The 23110-nt window shown below is 36.1% G+C and overlaps 1 protein-coding gene across 2 annotated transcripts in view; it reads right to left on the reverse strand.

Moving 5' to 3' along the window:
• LOC149781387 (uncharacterized) overlaps window positions 1-23110 on the reverse strand; it is a 251765-nt gene that overhangs the window by 158977 nt on the left and 69678 nt on the right. Inside the window, exons 3-4 of one of the 2 annotated variants that reach the window (XM_089935479.1) lie at window positions 13157-13231; window positions 5975-6121 (exon numbers count right to left, since the gene is read on the reverse strand). The exons of the other annotated variant lie outside the window; for it this stretch is intronic. Coding sequence (XP_089791605.1) covers window positions 5975-6121; window positions 13157-13231 — 222 coding nt within the window. The remainder of the gene's footprint in view (window positions 1-5974; window positions 6122-13156; window positions 13232-23110) is intronic. 2 annotated transcript variants of the gene reach the window in all.

Here is a 23110-nt window from a genome sequence, read left to right on the forward strand (position 1 = left end):
CTCTTTCCTCCAAAATGCCCATCTTATGCAATTTTATGCAAAGTTGCACCTGTCTGTTTGCAGTTCAGACCAGTCTGCCTTAGATCTGAGGCCAAAACAACTAAAATGCAGACACAAAATTGGATTCTGACCACAAGCGAATTTGGGTGGGGAAAAAAATCGGGCCCAAAACATTCGGTTTTTCCCTCTGTATTTTGTACTGCAACTGTAACGTCCAGATTATTTGGTATTATCATAGAACTACATCTCTCTACCATACTAAAATACCACCCACTTTAGTGTACCATACATGACCTTGATGCTACAGAGTTCAGCAGCAGGCTACTACTTACTGCCACGTAAACTCAGCACCAGGGGTTAATGAGTTGAGTCAAGGTCATACCTGGACTATGTAATATTTATCATGCAACAAACTTTTATTTTTTCCAGAAGAATAAAGTCTTGACCCCCATCCAGGCATCTGTTTTGCGTTTTAGTTAGTCTTATAACTGATGTTATGGTAAAGGATTGCCAGTCCTGCTTTAACATCTGACATGTTAAGATGTATCAATTTGTGACCAGTTTGGGCTGAATTTTATATTGCTTCAAATTACTGAATTTAAGTGATTGTTTTCCATGGAAATATAAAAGTGCTCTTATAATTCTTGGATAAAGACATTTACTGGAATTTATGTGGATTTCAAACATTGGAATAATATTTTCTGTGATTCAACGAGTCTGATGATATATCAGTATAACTCTGACTATTGCAGATGTCATTGCCTTCCATTTTGGATTTTCATCAAGATTTGAACTGTGATTCACTTAAAACTTTTTACTGATAGGACTTGTCTTTTAATTCTTGGATTACAATTTGGAGTTAATTTGCAATACCGCAAGTTCTTTTTTCTTATTTTTGTTTACTTTGTAGTCATGGAAATAAATTATTTGTTAAATTTTACAAAGCTTGTTGTCATCACTATTTTATGTTACTTGTTTTAATTGCATCAACTCATAACACAATCCAAAGCACTTGAAAAAATTCAGATGTTAAACCATTTGACCCTGGGCTTTTGCTATTTTTCATACTTTTCAAATAATCCAACACTTCTGATATGGTACAAATGTCTTTTAATCTTGAAGATAGCTCTTGTTTAAGGCTAGGAATTCGATAGTTTTTTAGAAGGTCCTCTAAGTCTATTTCTTCTACCCCTTTTTCCTCATTATACATATTATTATAATACTTTACTTTCCTTCGAATATCAAATTACCAGTATACTTTCATTCGTCGACTGTATTTGCTACACAAGTTCATCTTCCTGTTTTAATTTATATTTCTTTCTATATGAGGCATATGAAATAGTTTTTCCACAGATATCCATCAACAATGTACACTGTAAATAGAAATAATGAATCTGATGTAGTCAATCATAGATCTGAATAATATTTCCATCATAATCAGTTGCAGCATATTGTAATTTTATTCTTTTCATGCAATGTTTATTTCATCAGGATAGCTTTTATCAAACATTAAACTATTATTAAATTTCTGCACACCTTTATCTCTGATAAAAATTACGTGAACTCAAATGCAATATTATCATGGAGTGGTCAGACCTATAACTTGGTTCAAATGTCACTTTTCCTACATTTGGCATGCAAGATTCTGTCACAAGAAACCAATCCAATCTGGCTTGTTTTAGAGGAATATGTTTTTCATGTATATATCTTTAATCCTGCATTTAATGCTCTAAATGGATCATGATAGCAAAGTTTCTTTAATACTAATAAAACTTTCTAGCATTAGTGTTTTATCTACCCATGCGTCATGCATCAAATACGCAGGCTTTTCCAATCTGATGCACAAAAATTGTCGCCACTATATAAATTGACGCACCCCAATATTATGTTTTGCTGATTAATACAAAATTAAGGTTTGAACTAACTACTTTAATGGCTAAATTACAACTCTCCCAAACACGGAAAACATGCACACATCAAATCTTATGCTAATGTTATCATAATAATCACTTGTAGCAACAGGATGTTAGAATTGTATAATCACCATACCCAGGAAAGAGGCGGAAAATAAACACATGATTTTAACGTGATTCTCATGAGAAACAATTTTGTGTGCACCTTCATCATGGAAGGAAGCAACAATTTTCCATTTGCTCAACTGTATGCCTTGTATTGTTCAAAGGTACTGTCAGTGTTTGACTGAAAATGGCGTTCAAGGCAAAAAATTCAAATAGATCCAAAACAAACAAAATTATCTTTTGTACCGCATTTATGACCGACCAATGATAACAGTATTGTTATTGAACCAGTAGAACCTTCATCATCCAAATATGAGGTAACGGTTACTCAAAGAGAAACGTACTTTGTGCAGCAATGGTTGAAAACACAGCTGGCTACACTTTAAAAAAAAAGTTTTGTTGGGTGAAGAATGTGACATTGAAGATGCTTGTATGGTTTGCCATATATATAAAGAGGCTAAAAAAAAAAACCTCCATGACCAAATGTGCAAAAAAACTATAACTTTCAGGACAGTACACTGGCAAAGCATGCTGGGTTGCCAGAACACAAACTGCTGATTGAAGGTCCACAACACCAGGCAGATTTGAAAGCAGGTTTGCAAAAACATTCTTCCAAACAAGACAGTAGTAAATGTGCTACTTAAGTGTGTACATTGGCTGAGTGTAGAAGACTCTCCTTTTTTAAAATACAAACCTCTTTTTAATTTAATACACGACTTAGTGGCTGAAGAAGATTATGCCATTGGCATTTTGAAGAAACAAATTAAAATAAAAATCATCAAGTATATAAAAATGCACAAAACAAGTCATTTCATTCATCAATGTATAATTTCTACCCTGATGTCACCAAGAGGCCTCAAAACACTGTCAACTGGCTGGCATTTTGAATCAACAAGGAATATCTTTAGTAATACATTCACCATATTTGCATGGGCAAGTCTATGTTTTCAAGCAACAAATGTGATGCAGTCCACCGTATTTGATAATCTCAATAATTCCATAAATTTTGGAATTACTTATCTTTGAACACATGTATACACGGGTTCCTCCTTTTGATTTGTTCAATTTTGTTTTTTAAAATATTAAAACAAGACATTGCAAATATTAGATGCAGACAACACAGCAGATTTAATCTAGCAGGTTGTTGAATTTGGATCATGACATTTACAACTTTAAAGGGCTCAGCAAGTCAGACCTAAGCTCCAATACTGATGTAATCAACAAAGAGAATTTATCTGATTCTCTAAGTTCAGATGATACTGATTCAGAGTATAAAAAAGGTAGATTTAAATGTTACTGAAGGCCACATAATTTCAATGACATCATGGTGAATAAATTGAGACCAAAACTGCCCGAAGAATTTGATGTGAATAAAGCATCACCATTTGAAAGTTTAAGTAATTCTTCAAACCCAAACATGTTTACAAATATTTCATGACACACTAACAACTATGCACATTGGAAAATGGTGCAACAGCAGATAGATGGCACATGTTTATTCACCACCAAAGCTTTTACTGTTTGCCACCTTGTTAACATAACTAATACAAACAGTCACTGATGTCTGCAGAGTACAATAGCAAACACATCATTAATTGTCTTTAAGAACACTTTTGTAACTCATGTAATCAAAATGAAACTAATATGCACTCACAGCAAATGTATTTAATATTGGTAATTTATATTTTTGGCAAATTTTGTTAAATTGTTATCATGCATATAGTATACTTTGGGTTATTTTCCTCCATACACTGTACATGCATGAACTGCTGATGCCATGACATGAAATAATTGTTATTTCTCTTTCTTGTTTGTGATTTTGCTGGATCCAATTTTCAGTTTGACAACATGCTGAAACCCTTGAAGAGAACCAAACATGATTCATTTATACATGTCAACAAAACTATGCCAGTGGTTTTACTCAACATAAGAAATACACAATCCAAATGATTTTGGATAGTGGATACATTTCTTTTGCTGACAAACTACTTATGAAGAACAAAAAAATAAAAAAAATAATAACAGTGCATGGTTAGTTTCTTTCATTGTCTTATCAAATAAACATTTTATTTACCTACTTTATTCAACATGCTATGGTAGGGGTGGCAAATTCAACACAATCTGTTTTGTGTTTGCAAGGACTATAACCATCTTGAGAAGATGACCATACTACAGTAGTCCCCCTCTTGAACGGAACCCCTGACCAACGGCCAGAATCCGTTGGCACCGACGAGTTTGTGTTGAAAAGTGCCCCTCACGAAAGGCCACCCGGCTAATGTGACCAGTGGCCAGCATATTAGTGCAATAATATAAAATTTACCCCTCACAAGCGGCCGCATTTTAATTTAATATGTATCCAGAACCAATATTTTATTCATAACGTGTGTTGAGTAATCCGATTTCTGTTTCCCAATGTCAGGTTTTCATTACTGAAAGAAGTGTTGACTAATGTACATGTACCACTAAGGTTAATAAAATATCATTTACGCCTCATGAGAAGCCACATTTATTTCATAAAGCCAAGAAAGACTCAAATTTTAATCCATACAAAAGGGCAAGTACATGTAATCCAATTAGACATACTGCTTTGTTATCATAATATGACCGGTTTAGTCACTCTGATAATCGTTAAGATTACAATTACTGAACAGTAGAAACAGCTGAGAAGTGGCAGTATCGATGTACATACACAAGTCAGCAGGAAAATTGTTTAATAGCCTTTATGGCTTCCCTTAGTAAGATGTTGAGCTTGTTCACATTGATAATTAGTGGCTATTACTACTGACAATAATTGTCAAAATTACAAATCCTAATGGCCGCGAGGTCAAATCTGCGTGATGTTAATGGTACATATCGAAGCCATTTTGGCTTCTCTCACTTAGTGTAAAGAAATGTATAAAAACAATAGGGTACCAGACTGCGACTAACGAGTCATGTGTCAAGATCACTTCCTTTAAAAACACGGCAATTTGTTTAGATGCATAAAAAATTGTTTTATCAGTATTGTAGTTGGCAACATGAATAACTTACTGCAAAAAGATCAACATGTCATAGAGGAAATGAAAAATTCTCAGTTTAGAAGAGAAAATGAAAGTAATTCAACTGACAGAAGGGGGGGGTCGAGGATCCTTGCAGAAAACTAATGTCGGAAAGACTCAGATAAACAATATCGTGAAAGATAAGGAAACAATTCTGCATAAGTGGGAAGGTGAAATGGATGGAGAAAGGAAGATTGTTTGAACCAGGAGATGTTTGTATAATGATTTGAATGACAAGAAAAAGCAACAATTTTGTAAATTCAATTGAACTTTACCTCAAGTAACGGATGGGTGCACAGATTTCAAGTGCAACACAATATTAAGTGTTCTGTCCTTCGTGGAGAATCAGCTGACATTAATAATGAAGTTGTCGAAGATTGGAACAAAAGACTGGCTTGTTTTTTAAACTGTTACCAACAAAGTGACAGATGATGTAACATAATTATATTTTTAAAACTATACCAATGGCTGTTCATATAATTCTTTTGAAAATGATGAAACAGTGTGTTTTACATTTATTTCACAACATGCATGTGATATTTTAATGAAAATATTAAATGTTTTAGAATTAAATGTACTTGTGACTTTCTTCATATGTATTTACTATTTGCATTTGTCATCACCCTCTAGAAAGGCCACCCTCATTATAAGGCCACTTTCCTGCTGCAATAGGGGTGGCCTTATAAGAGGGGGACTACTTATTTACAAAGCGTCTTGGGAATTCATTAAGCACAGGACAAGGAATCCTAAAGAGATGGCATACTGGACAGAAGGACAAATAGATGGAATCAAGGATAAATATGCACCTTATCTAAGAGAGGTATACGAAATTCACAATAAATGGTCAAGTTATTTTCTAATCACCCTAACCAACGATGACATATTTTTATATATTTTGTCTTAAATTTTCTCTCTTACCTGTTCTGGTGTACTGGTGACAAAGGCATGGCAAAACTGAAGATCAATGTGACCTTTTGGTTCACGAGACAAAAAAGCAAACTGGCAAAATTCAGGGTCACATGCAGCATACGAAATTCTTTTCATGGCATGGGCCATATACACACTCTGAAAGAACAAAGCAACTGAACACATGAATTATTCTGAATACAACATTTTTTAAGTTTCTAAATTTACTGCAAGTAAAAGACATTTTCTAAAAAAACAACACCATTAAATGAGGTGGGTATCAACAGTGATTTTTTCTTTCTGAAATGGGGAAAAAGCTTTTCTTTTAGAACAGAAATAAGCTAAAGGAATTGTAATTGTAAGCATGATGGAAATGAATTTATAGTAAAAACAAATGTTGTTCAAAGGGAATGATGCTCTTCAAGGCAAAAAACATTTCGAGGAATTCAAGATAAGACCATTTCTTCCTTTTATCTAGTGAGAACCATCTTTGATATTCTACACCAATGACAAAAATTTTAAATTATCTACTGTGGTACACATATTAAAAGTCAGACTGGCAACATTTTCACTTAAGACCAATCAGCCACCATAAGAAGTATTTTCACAGCATCCATTCAGGAGTACAAATATCAAAATGGCCACTGTTGCAGTTATTTTTGATAACCAAATGGCATCCTTCTGATGTTAAGTTTCATGAATATCTTTTAGGAGTAGAAATATATAGATTGGGGGAATTTTAATTATGTGATACTTACATGTCACTATTATTAAGCTTTTACCTATCTAAATGGAAAAGACCTCGTCCATGCTAGACACACCAACTCCCCATTCTGTACATTTCTTAGAACATGTGCACTGACCCAGTCTATGTCATGAACCCATGCTCTATAAAGCATCCTTGCTCTTTTCAGGACATGTGACTAATGAAGGATATCAGCACAGGGTGAGAAGGCATCCAATTGTCACCAGTAAGAATTACTTAATTAAATCAGTTTTACTACCCCAAAAAACATTATTTTTATGTCCGCAATAACTAACCTGTCACAATTATTAAGCTGACTTTGTCGGTGAGGAGGGTGGCTGATGGATTGAGCAGATCAGAATGTGGAAAAATTACTCACCTTCTAGTCCAAGCAGTCAACAGCAGTTATATGTAGCATTTATCTGGGTTGCAGATTATGTAGTGACAAATGAACCCAGACAGAAAATGGCCTGGAAATAGTTTGCTAATGAACAAAGGTGAAAGAAAAGGGTATGTGTGAGCACCAGAACACATCCTTCATAATATCATCTAAAAATGGATGGTTGAAATATGCCCAGAAAGTAGCAATAGCCTTGACCTCATGGGCTTGATCTTCATGAACAGTAAGTCTAGTTTTGTGAGAGATGCATAAGCTCTCTTGATAGTCAGTGACATCCATTAAGAGATAGTGAATGCTCAAATATCAGCTGAACCTGTTCAGGTGAGAAAAATATATTTTCATATCCTTCCTTCTCCTTGTAGCAGAAGCTCTCTAGGATCCAAATGCCCTAACTTGGCAAAGTAGTCTATCGTGATCATCCCAAGCACAGACTTGACTCAGACTGGGGATTTCAATTGGGGAAGGAAATACTGATGGAAATTGGTTTCTGGCATGGGAAAATAGGGAACATCTCTTTCCTCAATTGATAAAACAAGTAGCTTGCTTCTCTGAAGTAACACAATGGCCAGATGAAAACTGATTTTTAGCTGAAGAATTTCAAAAGATGCCTCACTCTAAGGTGTTATTTGTTAATGCCCACAAAACACATGAAAGATTCCAAACTGATGTCAACGAGTGAGGCACTTGTCTCTGTATCTCAAAATACTTTACAAGATCCGATAAGTGAGGATATGAACCAGAAGATTGACCTTTGGAAAATTTAATTGTTGAAGGGCAGCCAGATAATCTTTCATTGTAGAGGTTGAACAAAATATCTCCTAAAAAGGAAATCTGCTAATGCAGCAAGAGAGGACCTGCAAGGATTAACATGTTTCCTATGGTACCTCTCTGTGTTGTGAAAGATTGTCCCATGGAGGCAATACCCATGGTGTGTTGATCAACAGATCATTAAGTAAATTGTAGAACCACAATATTTGAGTCCACAGAAGTGCAATCTGGATGACCCATGTGGTGACATCCTAATCATGTGCAATCAATCAGAAGGAAAGGAATGCATTAGCAGACAGTGGATCCCAATTCTTCCATGGAATGTGATAAAATCTTATGTATAATCCCATCTTGATATTCTCAAAGAAATAGGTTCAAGACTTCCATGCAGAGAGATGGAGCATGAGTATCTGAGGCAGGCAACCAATGAAGCATTGACTGAGGAGATTAAGATGCAATGCCCTTGACGTGTTCTATGCACCCATTTAGGGCACAGAACATACTTTATGTGAAGGAGACTGTCTTCCTGTGACCAATGACCAATGAGAAGCTATTACTCCCATGACTCTAGTAAAGATCCTGGGTGCTGAGGCTCGACCAAACAGCATGACTCAGAAATGAAATGCTTCCTGTCCAACCAAGAACTGGAAATAATTTTTGTGCATTGGAAAAACTGGGACGTGAAGGTATGCATCCTGAAGATCAATAGAAACTGACCAATCAGCTGGTTTTATAGTGTTCAGTACTGAAATTGCTTCTTTTCATCTTGAAAGTTTATACTTGCAGAAATCTGTTGGGATGAGTGGGTTTGGCAGCCATAATAGACTTCAATTCAGCACCCTTTTTTAAATAGGTCCAATAGATAGTTCCCGAATGACATCATCAGCCGCCATATTTGTGGTTATTTGGCAGATTGACCGTTGACTTTATAGGGTGTTTGGAAGTTGAAATAACTTCATTGAATCTATTGATACTTTTACGAAAATTACATACATAAACAGAACGCAAATCAGGCTTTCTGTTAGTATCTATATTTGTGATTTATAAGTTGACCTTGCTTCAGTGTGCCTTGTTAAAAATGGTAAATTTTGGTAATAAGCTATAGGAGAAACTGCCAGGTTACCCATCATCTAGGTAAAATGGGCAGAATATCGTCTGCTAGTGACCTCATCGGGAAGCATCTATTAGACAACATAAGAAGTGTTTAAGTGAAAAACCATGTTGATATGATCATCCATGTAGGAGTAGCAAGAACAAGATTCTAAGCCTGACTGCCATGGAGGACATCAAACTGGCACCATTTTCATTTAGGGCCAACTAGATATCACAAGGAGTCTCTTAGTGAAAACCCAGTGTTGATATGACCATCCATTCAGGACGAGTAGCTACAAGATTTTCAAGATGGCTGTTGTGGATACTGGATGTGTGAGCAGCACCATTTTGATCTTAGGCCCAATAAACCATGGAATGAATGTGTGACAAGTTTCATTGCAATCCTGCAAACAGTTTAGGAGGAGTAGCAATAGCTAATTTATACTAGTGGACAGACAGCAAACAATATATGCTCTTCAGGTGTATGACCAGAACAGCTAACAACCACTTCAAAATTATATATACACCCACACACTTTACCCAAGTCAGCCTTAATTTCAGTCATAGAATATCCTAAGAGTACCTAGATTTCACAGTATGTTCTTTGTACAGTAGCAAAATTTTCTCCTTCAGTATTTTTTTTACATAATTGACTTGTCACTTACAGAAAATCCATTACACTGGTATATGCAGGTTTTTACCAGTAAAATCTGTCCCTGTACTGGAAGAATGAGTATGTCAGTAGTTGTTTATCAAAAGACTGTAAAATGTTTTTAATTCTTGAAAGCTATCTGTCTCAACATCAAAGTCATAAGCCAGTCTATTCTTTTCATGCAATTGTAACCTCATATAAATGCTGACACTGATCAGTGATTGAAGAGTCAGCTTATCTCTTTGATGGATTCAGGAGGTGTGTGTGTGTCGTTGGGATTTTTAACATAGCTTTAACAATTTTTCAGTCATATCATTATGTCTGCAGTGTGGCAGTTTATAGTGATGTCTAGCACTGGGGTATCATGTTGCAAACATGTAACATGATGTCCCACCCAGTTACATTATCCTGACACCAGGCCAACCAGTCATAACAGTAACCTCTTAAAGCTGAGCACCTAGCGAGGTAGCTGTTAATACCATTTTTATGTCTTTGGTATGACAAACCCATGACCTCCTGCATTAGATGTAGATGATCCAACTACTAAGCCACCAAGCGGTCTGATTCAGGTGTCATAATGGTATATACATGTACGTGTGGTATAATCCTGCTCTTTCTAATCTGTTAAAAAAGAACAAGCTGCAGTTAGGGCAGAGTCCCCATGGTTGTCAAATTAGTGAAACATGGTAGTGGAGTGCTGCTGCAGCTAAACAAGTGAGAAAGCCTAGACGTCGGTCTCATCATGTGTAGTTGCTGTCAAATCAATGCATCAAGCCTCAAAGAGATAAGTGGATTCTCCTTCTGGTGCCATAGTGCATGACTAATTGTTGGTGCACGAAGCAATAAAATTAATAAACCCCCCCCCCCTTTTTTTTCCCTCCTGCTCCATTTATATTAATCCATGCTTTTATTTTTGTTCAAATGAATTAATAACACATCATTTACTGAGGGACCAGCTTAGTTTGGATTTTGCCATTTTCTATTTATGCATGACTGTATGTCACATGATCTGTAAGGTATGCTGAAGTTGAAGGCTTTCACTTGAACCATGCCACTAAAATGACACGATCTATACGATGTATTTAAACACCTAAACTATATACTTTATATATGAACTTTGAACCAAAAGTTGTTAATTCTTTGTGGACTAAACTGGTGGCTGGATGGAATTGAATTAAGTTGCCCAATTTTCATCTGACCCTTCCCACCCCATATCAGATATTTTGACATTTATTTATATTGGGGTGTGGGGTCAGAGCAAACTGGCTATTGAAAAGACGAAATTCACCACTGCCTGGTGAAAGCCAGATTCATAAAGCATTAAGCACATGTCAGCAATGTTTTTGTTGGAATTACGTGACTACTGCATGTGCTCTCTGCTCAATGAATATGGTTTTCTCCAGGTTGCTATGACAGGTTTCTGGTCATTATTCTCAAAATAAACATGAGAATTAAGTATGCTTTAATTCATTCTATAAACATTGTGACATTCATTTAATATTTTTGAATTTGTTTACACAATAACATTGGAATGGGGTTTATTGTTGATATCATGTGACTAAAGAGCCTCTGATGTCACAGACATGTACAATAGATTGCAATATTTGTTGGTCACATGACTAGTCATGCAAATGGCCAGTACTAGGTCAAATTTCATCAATGTTATAGTTTTGTCTCATCTGTCACCAATTAAAGATGAAACAAATGTTATATTTGCAATTTCTGAGAAAATAAATCATCTTCCTATTGATTTCATGCAGCTATGGCTCGATGTAAGGTCATTTAAGTCTGCACAGGCCTGCTAATAAGTGGCTACCACATGCAGTGTCAATGAATTCCAATTTCCTGATAGGCAACTGGCTCTGACCTAACACTCCAACATTAATGTTAAAATATCTAACATGGGGTGGGAAAGGTCAAAGAAAACTCGTACTAGGGATTACACTACTGTTGTAGTATTGATTATGACATCCCTTTTGTCCTGAAATGTATCATTTGTTCGATGCCATTTTTTAAAGAAAATTCTACCAAGCAAAAGCTTGCTCATGCTGACATTTTACATCACAAAATATGTGTAGTTTAAAGCGAATGCAAGTCTCCTGTAAAGTTGGTCTGGTTCCCTAACCAACTCTACTGAATCTAATATTAAAGCAGGATCCAAATCAAACACAGACAGGCCAGTATTTGCATTTTACCAAAAATAATTTTTCCATACTTTGTGCTTTTACTCCACATCTGTATTTTAAGGGTCATTTCCGTAAGACTTGTGGCAAAATCTTAAGAGTTAGCAGGTCTGTGAAGATATCTGCAGGTGTCCTGTGTTCTGCATTTATAACTACAATCATTTTATAAAATCTTATTTTGTTCTCAATTGGCATTAAATTCAATGACAGGTCCAAGAATCAAAAAAGTTGTAACAAAATAATTTAGACCAAGATTTAAAGTCACTACATCAAAATCTTCCATCTGGAATTGAGTAAGTGCAAGGCAGCTTTTGCACTTTATACCAATATGTCTATGTAGTCTACAGTACAGACTTTTTTGTCATTTTATGAGTAAATCATGGACTATGTAATGATTGTCAGTTTGAATTTATGCAATGATTTCAGTCTGTAAATGAAATGTGATGAAATTTGGTTTTGGAGAGGTTTCAATGTCATTCTTTGATTTTAGTACCACATTCATTTATTTCTGTGTAAGAACAAAGGATTTATCAAGCAACTAGCTCAAAAAAAGGTGCTGTCTGGCATTACACGAGCCAGTACTGTCTCCAGCTTTCAAACTCTGTATGCAGGAACATATGGCCACAACAGGAGCAACTGATTTCATTGAATCTACTCTCAAAATCAAGATCAGCTGAAGACTTTTGAAATTGCAACAATGAAATATTCTTTTCAGGGTTTGTAGTAACTGAGTGGGAAAAGAGACTTCTAGGGGCTTTAATAACTGAGTGGGAATAGAGACTTTAGAGGTTGTAATAACCGAGTGGGAATAGAGACTTTTAGGGGTTTTAATAATTGAGTGGGAATATAGTCTTTTAGGGGTTTTAATAACTCAGTGGGAATAGAGACTTTTAGGGGTTGTAATAACTGAGTGGGAATTGAGACTTTTAGGGGTTGTAATAACTGAGTGGGAATATAGACTTTTAAGGGTTGTAATAACTGAGTGGGAATAGAGACTTTATGGGGTTGTAATAACTGAGTGGGAACAGAGACTTTATGGATAGAGACTTTATGGGGTTGTAATAACTGAGTGGGAATAGAGAATTTCAGGGGTTGTAATAACTGAGTGGGAATAGAGACTTTTAGGGGTTGTAATAACTGAGTGGGAATAGAGACTTTTGCAATATTAGCAAGATTTTTGCTGATTCTAGATAAGGACAAATTCAGATCAAAAGGACAATTACATAAAATAGTATGCCAACTCAAGATATGCTTATGAAAGAAAGGTCTGTATCAAAAGAATTCCAATGATTACAACATGAAAAAATGAATAAAGACTGTATTTTGTCACAAAATCAGATCACCATACATTTACCTCTCCTGATTTGCTGCAGACCTTCAATCCAGAAAGAGAAAGAACCAGCAGCACCTTCTTACTCTCTGTGGCATTCTGAAATAGAAGGAATTATATCAAGTTGACATCAAAACTCACATTCTTAGCTACAAATCTGTTGGCAAATTTCTCTTTACAACATTTCAGATGAAGAAACTAACAGTATTATCTTTCAATAATAAATAATGACTGAAAAAGGTTAATACATGTTTGTCAGGGACTTGTACATATATAAATTTTAGACTGCCTTCAATTTTTGTGTTAAAAAATATCACATTTGCTGTAGTTCTTGCATGAAGTTACCTGGTCAATATTGCTCTATGACGCTGCTTACATGCAGTCAACTGCTCAGATTGTCAACTATGCTGACCATTTACCTGTAAAACTTGATATCTTAAATTTTTAAATTCCAATTTTTTTAAAATCTTTCAAATGAAAAATAAGCATTTAAGGTGAATTGCATTATATCAATAATGTCATACAATGTTCTTTAATACAAATGTCTCATGGATGAAAGTATTGTATTCAACTGGGGAAAAAATCCTGAATCTTTTTCTTTTGACTAATTTCAAATAAAATCTTAAAATCAGTTTGAAAGAAGCTACAATGATAATCCCTTCAGAACTTTTTAAAAAAGGGACAAAGACTTAGACAGGTATCATAGGCCTTCTGCGCTTTCTATTCAATCCTTTGATTTCATTCCATCAAAATGATGTCCCACCCAGTCACATTTGGCTCAATCATGAGCAGAAGGGCAAAAAATTGTAATTTTTTTTTGCTAAACGGAGCCATTATTTTTGTATTGAGACCACTCTTTATTCCAAATGGCCATCTTATCCTACTTTTTGCAAAGGTTCATCTATCTGTTTGCAGTTCATACTGGTTTGGCTTAGATCTGAGACCAAAAAGACTAAAATCCAGACACAAAATTGGATTCCGACCACGGGCAAATTTTGGGTAGAAAAAATCAAGTCCAAAAAATGAGGTTTTTCCCTCTGTATTTTGTAGTGCAACTAGAAATTCCAGATTATTCAGTATCGTTGTAGAGCTACATCTGTCTACCTTTCTTTAATACCACCCCCTTTAGTGTATCATGCATGACCATGACGCTACAGAGGTCGGCTGTAGGCTACTACCTCCTGCCACGTTAATTCGTTGCTAGGGGTTAATGTGTTAACATATGGATACATTGATATTCAGTGTGTGCACGTGCATGAAAAGGTAACAAAATTGACAGCAGACAAAACCAAGGGAATAAGGATTGTTTTGCAATTACCTTGGAAGCATACAATTCCCTAACCTTGCACTATTTTGCACCAGCTGTAAAGCATGTTCAAGCAATTTAAACTAGATATGTATCTGGAAAGCATCAGATGCCCATGCCAATATTATACTACTGTATGGTTAATTTCCAACTCAGATTGGGCCATAGCTTCATTAAAATCAAACCTGATCTTGCCTAGGTCTTCTTAGGGGTCCCAGGTGACTATGTGGTCTATGGTGCTCATCTGAACAGATCACTCACATCTCACCTTTGTCCATGTGGGTTCAAGTCATGGCTCGGCCAACATGAGTTTGTGAGAAAACATGCCAGTAGTTCCTGTAGGCTACTCATTCTTTGCACGGTCTTCTTAGGTTCTTCTTCCACTGAATATACTGGCCAACGTATATATAGCCTATTATGTACTGAAAAATGATGCTGTTGGTGTAGTTGTTGTAGGGTTTAATGCCATTTTTCAGCACACAATAGGCTATACATGGCGGCCAGTATTAGCTCATTCGGCCCCAGCACTGTTTTCAGTATCTCTGCTGCTATGCCTCAGAAGCACAAAGCTGTGTCTAGCTGCTTGTGCCCCATAGTTTTTACCTGTTTGAAAACATCGTGCACATGCATTCACTCTTACCTTAATTTCTCTTCTTATATCCAAACAAAATCCACGAAATTTTCACCATTTATTTCAAATGAATTTGTCGACACATTGACATAATTTTTTCCCTATTTGTCGAAGTCTTTCACAATTTATTTATACAGTATTTACAAAATTATGTGCAACGTTTATCCACAAGAACTCCATCATCATCATCTCAGAAACTTCTAAGTCCAAATCTAAATCTCACAAAATATCCAACTGCTGAACATATCTTTCCTCAGTTTGCTCAATATTTTCAAGATCAAACCCGAGAAACTTCACATTTTTGCTCTCATCAAAAATCACTCTTCCGTCTGCCATCATTTACGATTTTTCATGAACAGAACACGTGTAGTTAAACCGCTCTCAAACTTTAGCCCTTGGCTTCTGAACAATTCAAATTTCCACAAATGAAAGTAAAATCATTTCTGATTGGTTTAATAGTTGTTTAGTTCTTGGAAAAAACCATTTCTAACCAATCAGAGACGTTGTATCTAACACACATTCATCACGCCTGGAGACGGATCAGCCACTGAATGCAGAATTCGGATCACGCCTACAGACGGAATCAGGGCCGAATGAGTTAATGGTGGAGGAAGAACCCCAGAAAACCCCGGAAAGAACCACCAACCCACGAGAAGCTACTAGCAAGCTTTCTCACATACCCACATTGGCTGAATCCGAGACTCAAACCCATGCAGAGAGAGATGAGATGGCAGTGATCCGTAACGGAGAGCACTTTAGACCACTCGGCCACTCAGGGCCCCTGTACTGAAAAATGGCATTATTGTTAAACCCACAAAATACCATTAATGTAAAGCCATTTCAATCCACTCATCCTTCAAAAGCTGTTCAGTGGAAACAAAATTTGTAACTAATGTGATATGTCATAACTGGAAAAGATAGGACGAAAGGAAATTGCGAGCACTACATGGCAACTCAACAGATGTAGAGAGGACCATAACAATACTCTTGACGGTTTGGATGCAGAAGCAACAGTTTTTAATTTATTAACCTCTGGTGCTGCATTTACACATCAGGAGGTAGTAGCCTACTACCAAGCTCTGTAGCATCAACGTTATGCATGACACACTAAAGTGGGTGGTATTATAGAAAGGTACACAGATCTAGCTCTACAATGATACCAAATATTCTGGACTTTCTAGTTGCACTACAAAATACAAAGGGAAAAATCTGATTTTTTGGACCCAAATTTTTTCCACCCAAAATTCGTCCATAGTCAGAATCCTACTTGCATTTCAGGCAAAAAGGACAAAAACCTCCAGGGGTTAATGAGTTAACACAGGGAAAACTCAAGGAACTACCTATTATATTTGTAGGCAGCCATCAAACAAACAAACCTGGAACTTTGACTAGTGGCCAGCACTACGGATAAAAGCTGAAGTCCAGGAAAATTTGACCAGTTTAATGATTTTTCTACCAACTTACATTGTCAATAAAATTGAGTAAAAGCAAGAACACTGTCCATCATCAAAATCTATAGTGAGAAAGAAAAATTCCTTGAATCAGGCTCAAATATATTGTCCTAAAAACTCATGGAATCAAGTTTTCACAAAAAACATAATGTGAGGAGATAATCATTACCATGCTTGGAAGTAAATGATGTAAGTGATAAAGAGAAAATGGCTAAATGCATTGTACCAAACACAAAGTGAAAAAAATGTTTGGTCTGCTGATGGTACACCTAATGTACAACAACAATAATAATAATAATGCTTTATGAGAGTGACTCGTAGCTGCTAACATTCCAGGATCACAATTAGTGAAAATAGGGATAAAAAGTAGTGAATTTGGACATGAATTAGTGAAAAATACTATGACAATAACTCCATCCACTCTGACCGTCAATACTACACTATATCAATATCGCAATATAAAACAAAAACACTATATATATGCAGAAATATATCTGCATTTCTATTTATTATGGTATTCATAAACTTCATTTGTTCTTGTGGTTATTTATCAAGACATGATACTGTCGCAGACTTGAACTTCCCCAACTGCTTGATCATAAATTTGTTTTCTAAACAGTTCAGACTTCTTGCCTGCTGGTTGATTTTGGTGACTAAAATTGCTGACAATTTTTCTGCAATGAAGAAGGTCCTAAAATCTGTCTAACTTCTCCTCACTAGAGAAAATACTCTTTTGCTGTCACTGTTGCTGTGAGGAATGCACAGGAGTTGCAGCACTTTTGGTTCTTCGACAGGAAAATTTGGAAGCGATTTTCTAGTCCGGGAACATTTGTCGCAACAAATGTTTAGCACGGTCTACAGCTGATAAAGGTAGATTGTGTTCAACAAGAAAACTCACAAATAATGCTTCAGCGCTGGTAGCTTGCAGGTCTTCCGCTGATGGCTTAAAATATTCCAGAACTGAAATCTGCAAATTCTTAATTTTCCCAACTTTGTGTTTTTTGCAACTGATGTGCTTCCTCACATCGTCTCTGCCACCATGCCCAATACTAATATTTGTGGCACACTGTGTGCAAAAAGCATGATGTATATCAATGTTTAATGGCAAAATGCACGGCCAATTTTTGATATATACCAAATTAAACTTCACTTTTTGAGCAATACATTTCTTTTTCCTTGGTGGTGAAGACATTTTCAAGATCTTACATGCGAGTCCGAATGGTAACTCAATTAGTGTTGGTGATGCATGCAGAGAGCAAAATTCTGGTTAGGCCCCAGTTTCTCTCAAAAGCATTTGTAAAACTACTCTTATACATACAGATTAAAATAGGCTAAAATGCTTGCTACCGGGCCAACTATACTAATCGGCTGTAGTTCTAATATTGTGACCAGCAGTCCCGGACCGTTTTGGCAACTGACAATATCACAACTAGCGCTTAACAGGAAATCGGTTATTTTATTAAAGATTTAGAATAATTCAGACTTGGAGAATTTGTGAACTTTTGGCTTTCAGCGTGAATCCGTGAATCACAGAAAAAGTAGTGAAATTCACGCCAAATTCACGAGGGCTGGCAGCTATAGTGACTCATTAGTCAAGGACTATTCTCCCTTGAGGCCCTCTTAACCCTTTAAGCCCCGATCCCGTCTGTAGGCGTGATCCGGTTTCTGCATTCAATGGCCGATCCCGCCTGTAGTCGTGATTTTTTTACTGCATTCAATGGCCGATCCCGTCTCCAAGCGTGATGAATGTGTGTTAGATTCAACGTCTCTGATTGGTTAGAAATGGGTTTATTCCAAGAACTAACAACTATTAAACCAATCAGAAATGATTTTACTTTCATTTGCGGAAATTTGAATTGTTCAGAAACTAAGGGCTCCTGTTTTGAAAGCGATTTAACTACACGTGTTCTGGTCATGAAAAATCGTAAATGATGGCAGACGTAAGAGTGATTTTTGATGAGAGCAAAAATGAGGAGTTTCTCGGGTTTGATCTTGAAAATACTGTGCAAGCTGAGGAAAGATATGTTCGGCAGTTGGATATTTTGTGAGATTTCGATTCGGACATAGAAGTTTCTGAGATTGAATCGTCCGAAGATGAGGATGCTGACAGCGATGATGATCGAGTTCTTGCAGATAAACGTTGCACATAATTTTGTAAATTCTGTATAAATAAGTCGTGAAAGACTTGGACAAATAGGGAAAAAAAATACATCACTGTGTAGACAAATTCATTTGCAATAAATTGTGAAACTTTCTTGGATTTTAATTGGATATAAGCAGAGAAATTAAGGTAAGAGTGAATGCATGTGCACGATGTTTACAAAATTTTTCAAACGGGTAAAAACTCTGGGGCACACGCAGCTAGACACAGCTTAGCGCTGCTGGGGCATAGCAGCAGTGATACTGATAACGGGTCTGGGGCTGAATGAGTTAAGGAGAGAATAACAATGCACATTATATGAAGGTAGCAATAATTATTGTTCATATAACATGTTTAGTATTAAAATACTAAATTCCATTATCTATTAAAAGCACATACACACTCATGATATCTCTTCTTAAAGACTCTAATATTTTCAGCAGATTTTATATGTAGTGGAAGCTTGTTCCACAGAACTGTACCAGAGTATTGGAAGCTCTTTTTAAATTGCTCTGTTCTTGGTTTTGGTGCAAAGAGGTTTCCATGTGATACTGATCTCAACTGGTATTGTGTTGAAAAAGGCCTAAGTCCTGAAGATACTCTGGTGCAGTTCCATGTAGACATTTATATAAAAGAACTGCCTTGTGAAAATCTATCCTGTCATATATTGTGAACCATATGAGTTCTGTAAATAACGTTTTTGAGGGATGATCAATAGAGGCATCTAAAATTATGCATGCAGCTCATTTTTGAAGTTTATAAATCATGTCAAGCTCAGATGTAGTACAGTTTCCCCATACATTAGAACAATAATCCATTGTTGGAAGAATATATGACTTGTAGTATAGATTTCGAGTTTCCATCGGTAAATATTTCTTGTTTCTACTGAGTAGGGCAATTCTGGATGACAGTGTTTAACAAAGCTTATCAGTATGGTCATTCAATAATAAATAATTATCCACAGACAAACCTACAAGTCTTTCATGTTTGACATTTTCTAATGGATGATTATTATTGCAAGAGATAGTTCTGGGTTCTCTAACTTGTGTAGCTTTTGTGATGTCCCCAAAATCATATATTTTGTTTTACTTTCATTAATTACCATCCTATTTTGTTGTGCCCAGTTTTGGACTCTAATAAGGTCAGAGTTTAATCTCATTTGGATAAATCCACTATCAGAACTAGATGTATACAAGGTTGCATCATCTGCAAACAAATCGGTATTTGTGGATTCATTATTTAATGGTAGATCATTGATATTGATAAGGAAGAGGAAAGGGACCAAAACTGAGCCTTGAGGGACCCCTGAATGAATTGTGTGAGTTTGAGAGCTAATATTGCCAATGCTTATTTGTTGCGACCTTTGGTTTAGGTATGATCAAAACCAGTTTAAAGAAGAATTGTCGAACCTGTAACAGTTCAACTTTTGCAGCAGAATTTCATGATTAACAAGATCAAAGGCTTTCTTTAAGTCAAGGAAAGCAAGCCCAGTCATATGTCCATTACCCATTTCCTTCAGCCAACAATCAATCAATTTGGCAAAGTTCTGTTTGGTACGAGTGGTACTTTCTAAATCCTGATTGCGTTTTATGAAATAGAGAGTATGTGTAAAAAGTTTTATAGACCTGAATGGCTACATGCTTTTCAAATAATTTTGACAATACAGGTAGAATTGATATTGGTCAGTAATTCCCTGGATCCTCCTTTTCTCCCTTCTTAAAGACAGGTGTAACCGTTGCACATTTCAGTGTTTCTGGAAAATTACCACTCATTATACTTAAGTTTATGATATGCGTTAGTGACTTTGTTATTACTGGAGCAGAAATTTTAAGAATTCGTGGACCAATTTATTAACATTCACCTTAATTAGCATATCAAAAACATCAGCTTCACTAACATTAGCTATTGAAAAATAATTATCATCAGGAATTTTAGCTCTTATAAATAATAGAAGAGCATCATGTTGAATTGGGCTGTTAGTCTGGGTCTAAATACTGTTACTGTAGATGCTTATGAAGAAATTGTTGAACATTTCCACAATGTCTTGTACAGATGTTGCTATATCATCCTTCTGCTTAAGTCTAAGTGGAAGACAACTGTTCCTGGGTGGGTTCAGCTCTTTTGGATGCTTCCAGAATGTCTTATTACTCTGACTTTCATCAACAGCCTGTTTATAGTAGTTCTCTTTTGCCTTATCTATCAGGTGCTTAGTTTTATTCCTCCACTTTCTAAAGCTTTTCATGTCTTTTTTCTTGTGGAAATTATCTCTTAAGTGCCTAGCCTCATTGATCTCAGGGGTAATCCACTTGGGTGTAATTTGGTGTTTAACCCTTTTTGTTTTAATTGGGGCATGCTTGTCTAAGGCTGCACTGAACATCTGATACCATTTGTCTAAGGCAGTGTTGACATCAGCTATATTGCAGACTGCTTGGAAGGATTTGCAAACTAAATCATTTAATGTTGTTGTAGTGTTTAACGCCATTTTTCAGCACACGATAGGCTATACATGGCGGCCAGTATTAATGGTGGAGGAAGAACCCGGGAAAACCCGGAAAGAACCACCGACCCACGAGAAGCTACTGGCAAGCTTTCTCACATACCGATATTGGCTGAATCCGAGACTCGAACTCACGCAGGCAGAGGTGAGATGGCAGTGATCCGTAACGGAGAGCGCTTTAGACCACTCGGCCACTCGGGGCCCCGAAATCATTTAAGAACAATTCCTTATCAAACTGTCCCCGTATTATATTTCAATGTGTTGACCATTTTTAGATGATTTTGGAACATGTCTAGTTATACTGACTGGGTAGTGCTCACTCAGCGCATATAGGTATAACAGTACCAATTGCGCAAGTCCAGGTGGACGGAGCTTAAGATGTTGGGAACATTGCATTCAGAAATAAAGAACAACACTAGCTGAGATTGATGCATTATGTAAGAGTTGTACTTTTAGGCTTAAAAAAAAGTTTTGTCTTTTGGCAACATGTGAGATTATATTAATTCATATCTAGATCATATTTTGTATTTTTTTATGACTTTTTTAAAATGTGGTTCACATGGCTGAAACTCTCTGTTGTGACTAGATAACTCTAACCCCTGTCTAGTTCCAGGAGAGTTATCTCTCCTAAATGCAATGGAGTACCTGGTTTTGTCCTTGTCAAATTGACAGTCAAGCATTGTTCTCTATGATGGTGTGTGACATGCATGTTGAGGTAGGATAAAAAGTATGCTTATTTCACAAAACATTAGCATTGAGGTATATGGAAAAACAATTGGTACCATGATACCTATACTGGCACATTACTTTCACTTATGTTTTCAGGCTTATTAGTATAGACATGATCAATGATAGTAGCACTATTACCTGTTACTCTAGTTGGGGTGTTAATTAATTGAGTAAAGTTGTAAGTTTCAAAGTTACTTATCCATGTTAATGGTGGAGTTTTCATGTAGTCAATGTTAAAATCACCTAATATGATATTTTCTAAATCTATCTTTAGTAATGCTTTTTGAATTTGCACCTCAAATCTATCAATCCAAGCAGTTGTGGAACTAGGTGGCCTGTAAACTGAACATAAGAGTATTGGCTTTGATTGGACAAGGGTTACTTAGATCCAGATACTCTCTACCCCAATAGTCTCTAGATCAACATGTCTGTTGCAACTAATGAACTGTCTACATAGAGAATACCCCACCCCCCATGGATTCCCTATCTTTTCTTTCAAAGTTGAACCCCTGGAATTGGAGAGCCAAATCATGAGTATCATCAGAAAGAAAGGTTTCACATAGACCTAGAATATTGACTGATCTAGTTTGCTGTAATATTAACTTTATCTCATTCAGTTTAGGGAGAATGTGTTGAATATTTAGGTTGATTACTTGCAGACCTCTTTTGAGGAGGCCAAAGACATGACAATTTTGATCACAGAATTGATTTTCAAACAAGGTAGTATGCAATGTATTGTTTTTAGACTTAATATTTCTTTTCACTGCCTTGATAATTTACATAACACATGAAGAAGATAACACACAAGATCCATCTGTTGTACCATGACCACATGTAGTGGATACATAAGAATGTTCAATATGAGACTGATTTACATACATACAAGAAGACATTGATACATTAGACACTTGAGGAGCCTCAGACGGAGAAGTAACTTGAACTGTATCACATAGTTGTTTACATGTTAACAAGTTTCACTTTGTACACAAATCAGATAGTGCCTGAAACCTGTTTATAGAATTATAATTATTACATTGAAAAGTATACACATATTCTAATGCATTTTGTTGCTGGATATGTGTTGCATAGGCCTGCACATCATTGCCTTCTACTTAATGGTATATGCACAACTTTTGCTTATGTCCTAGTTCTTTACAAAGATGGCAACAAATCTGTTTTCCATGCAGACATCGCTGTTTCCATGCTCTCCCCAATACAAGCAGT

Source organism: Sinohyriopsis cumingii, chromosome 15 (genome assembly GCF_028554795.1).
Source record: "Sinohyriopsis cumingii isolate HCF-2022 chromosome 15, ASM2855479v2, whole genome shotgun sequence".
Classification (NCBI taxonomy): domain Eukaryota; kingdom Metazoa; phylum Mollusca; class Bivalvia; order Unionida; family Unionidae; genus Sinohyriopsis; species Sinohyriopsis cumingii.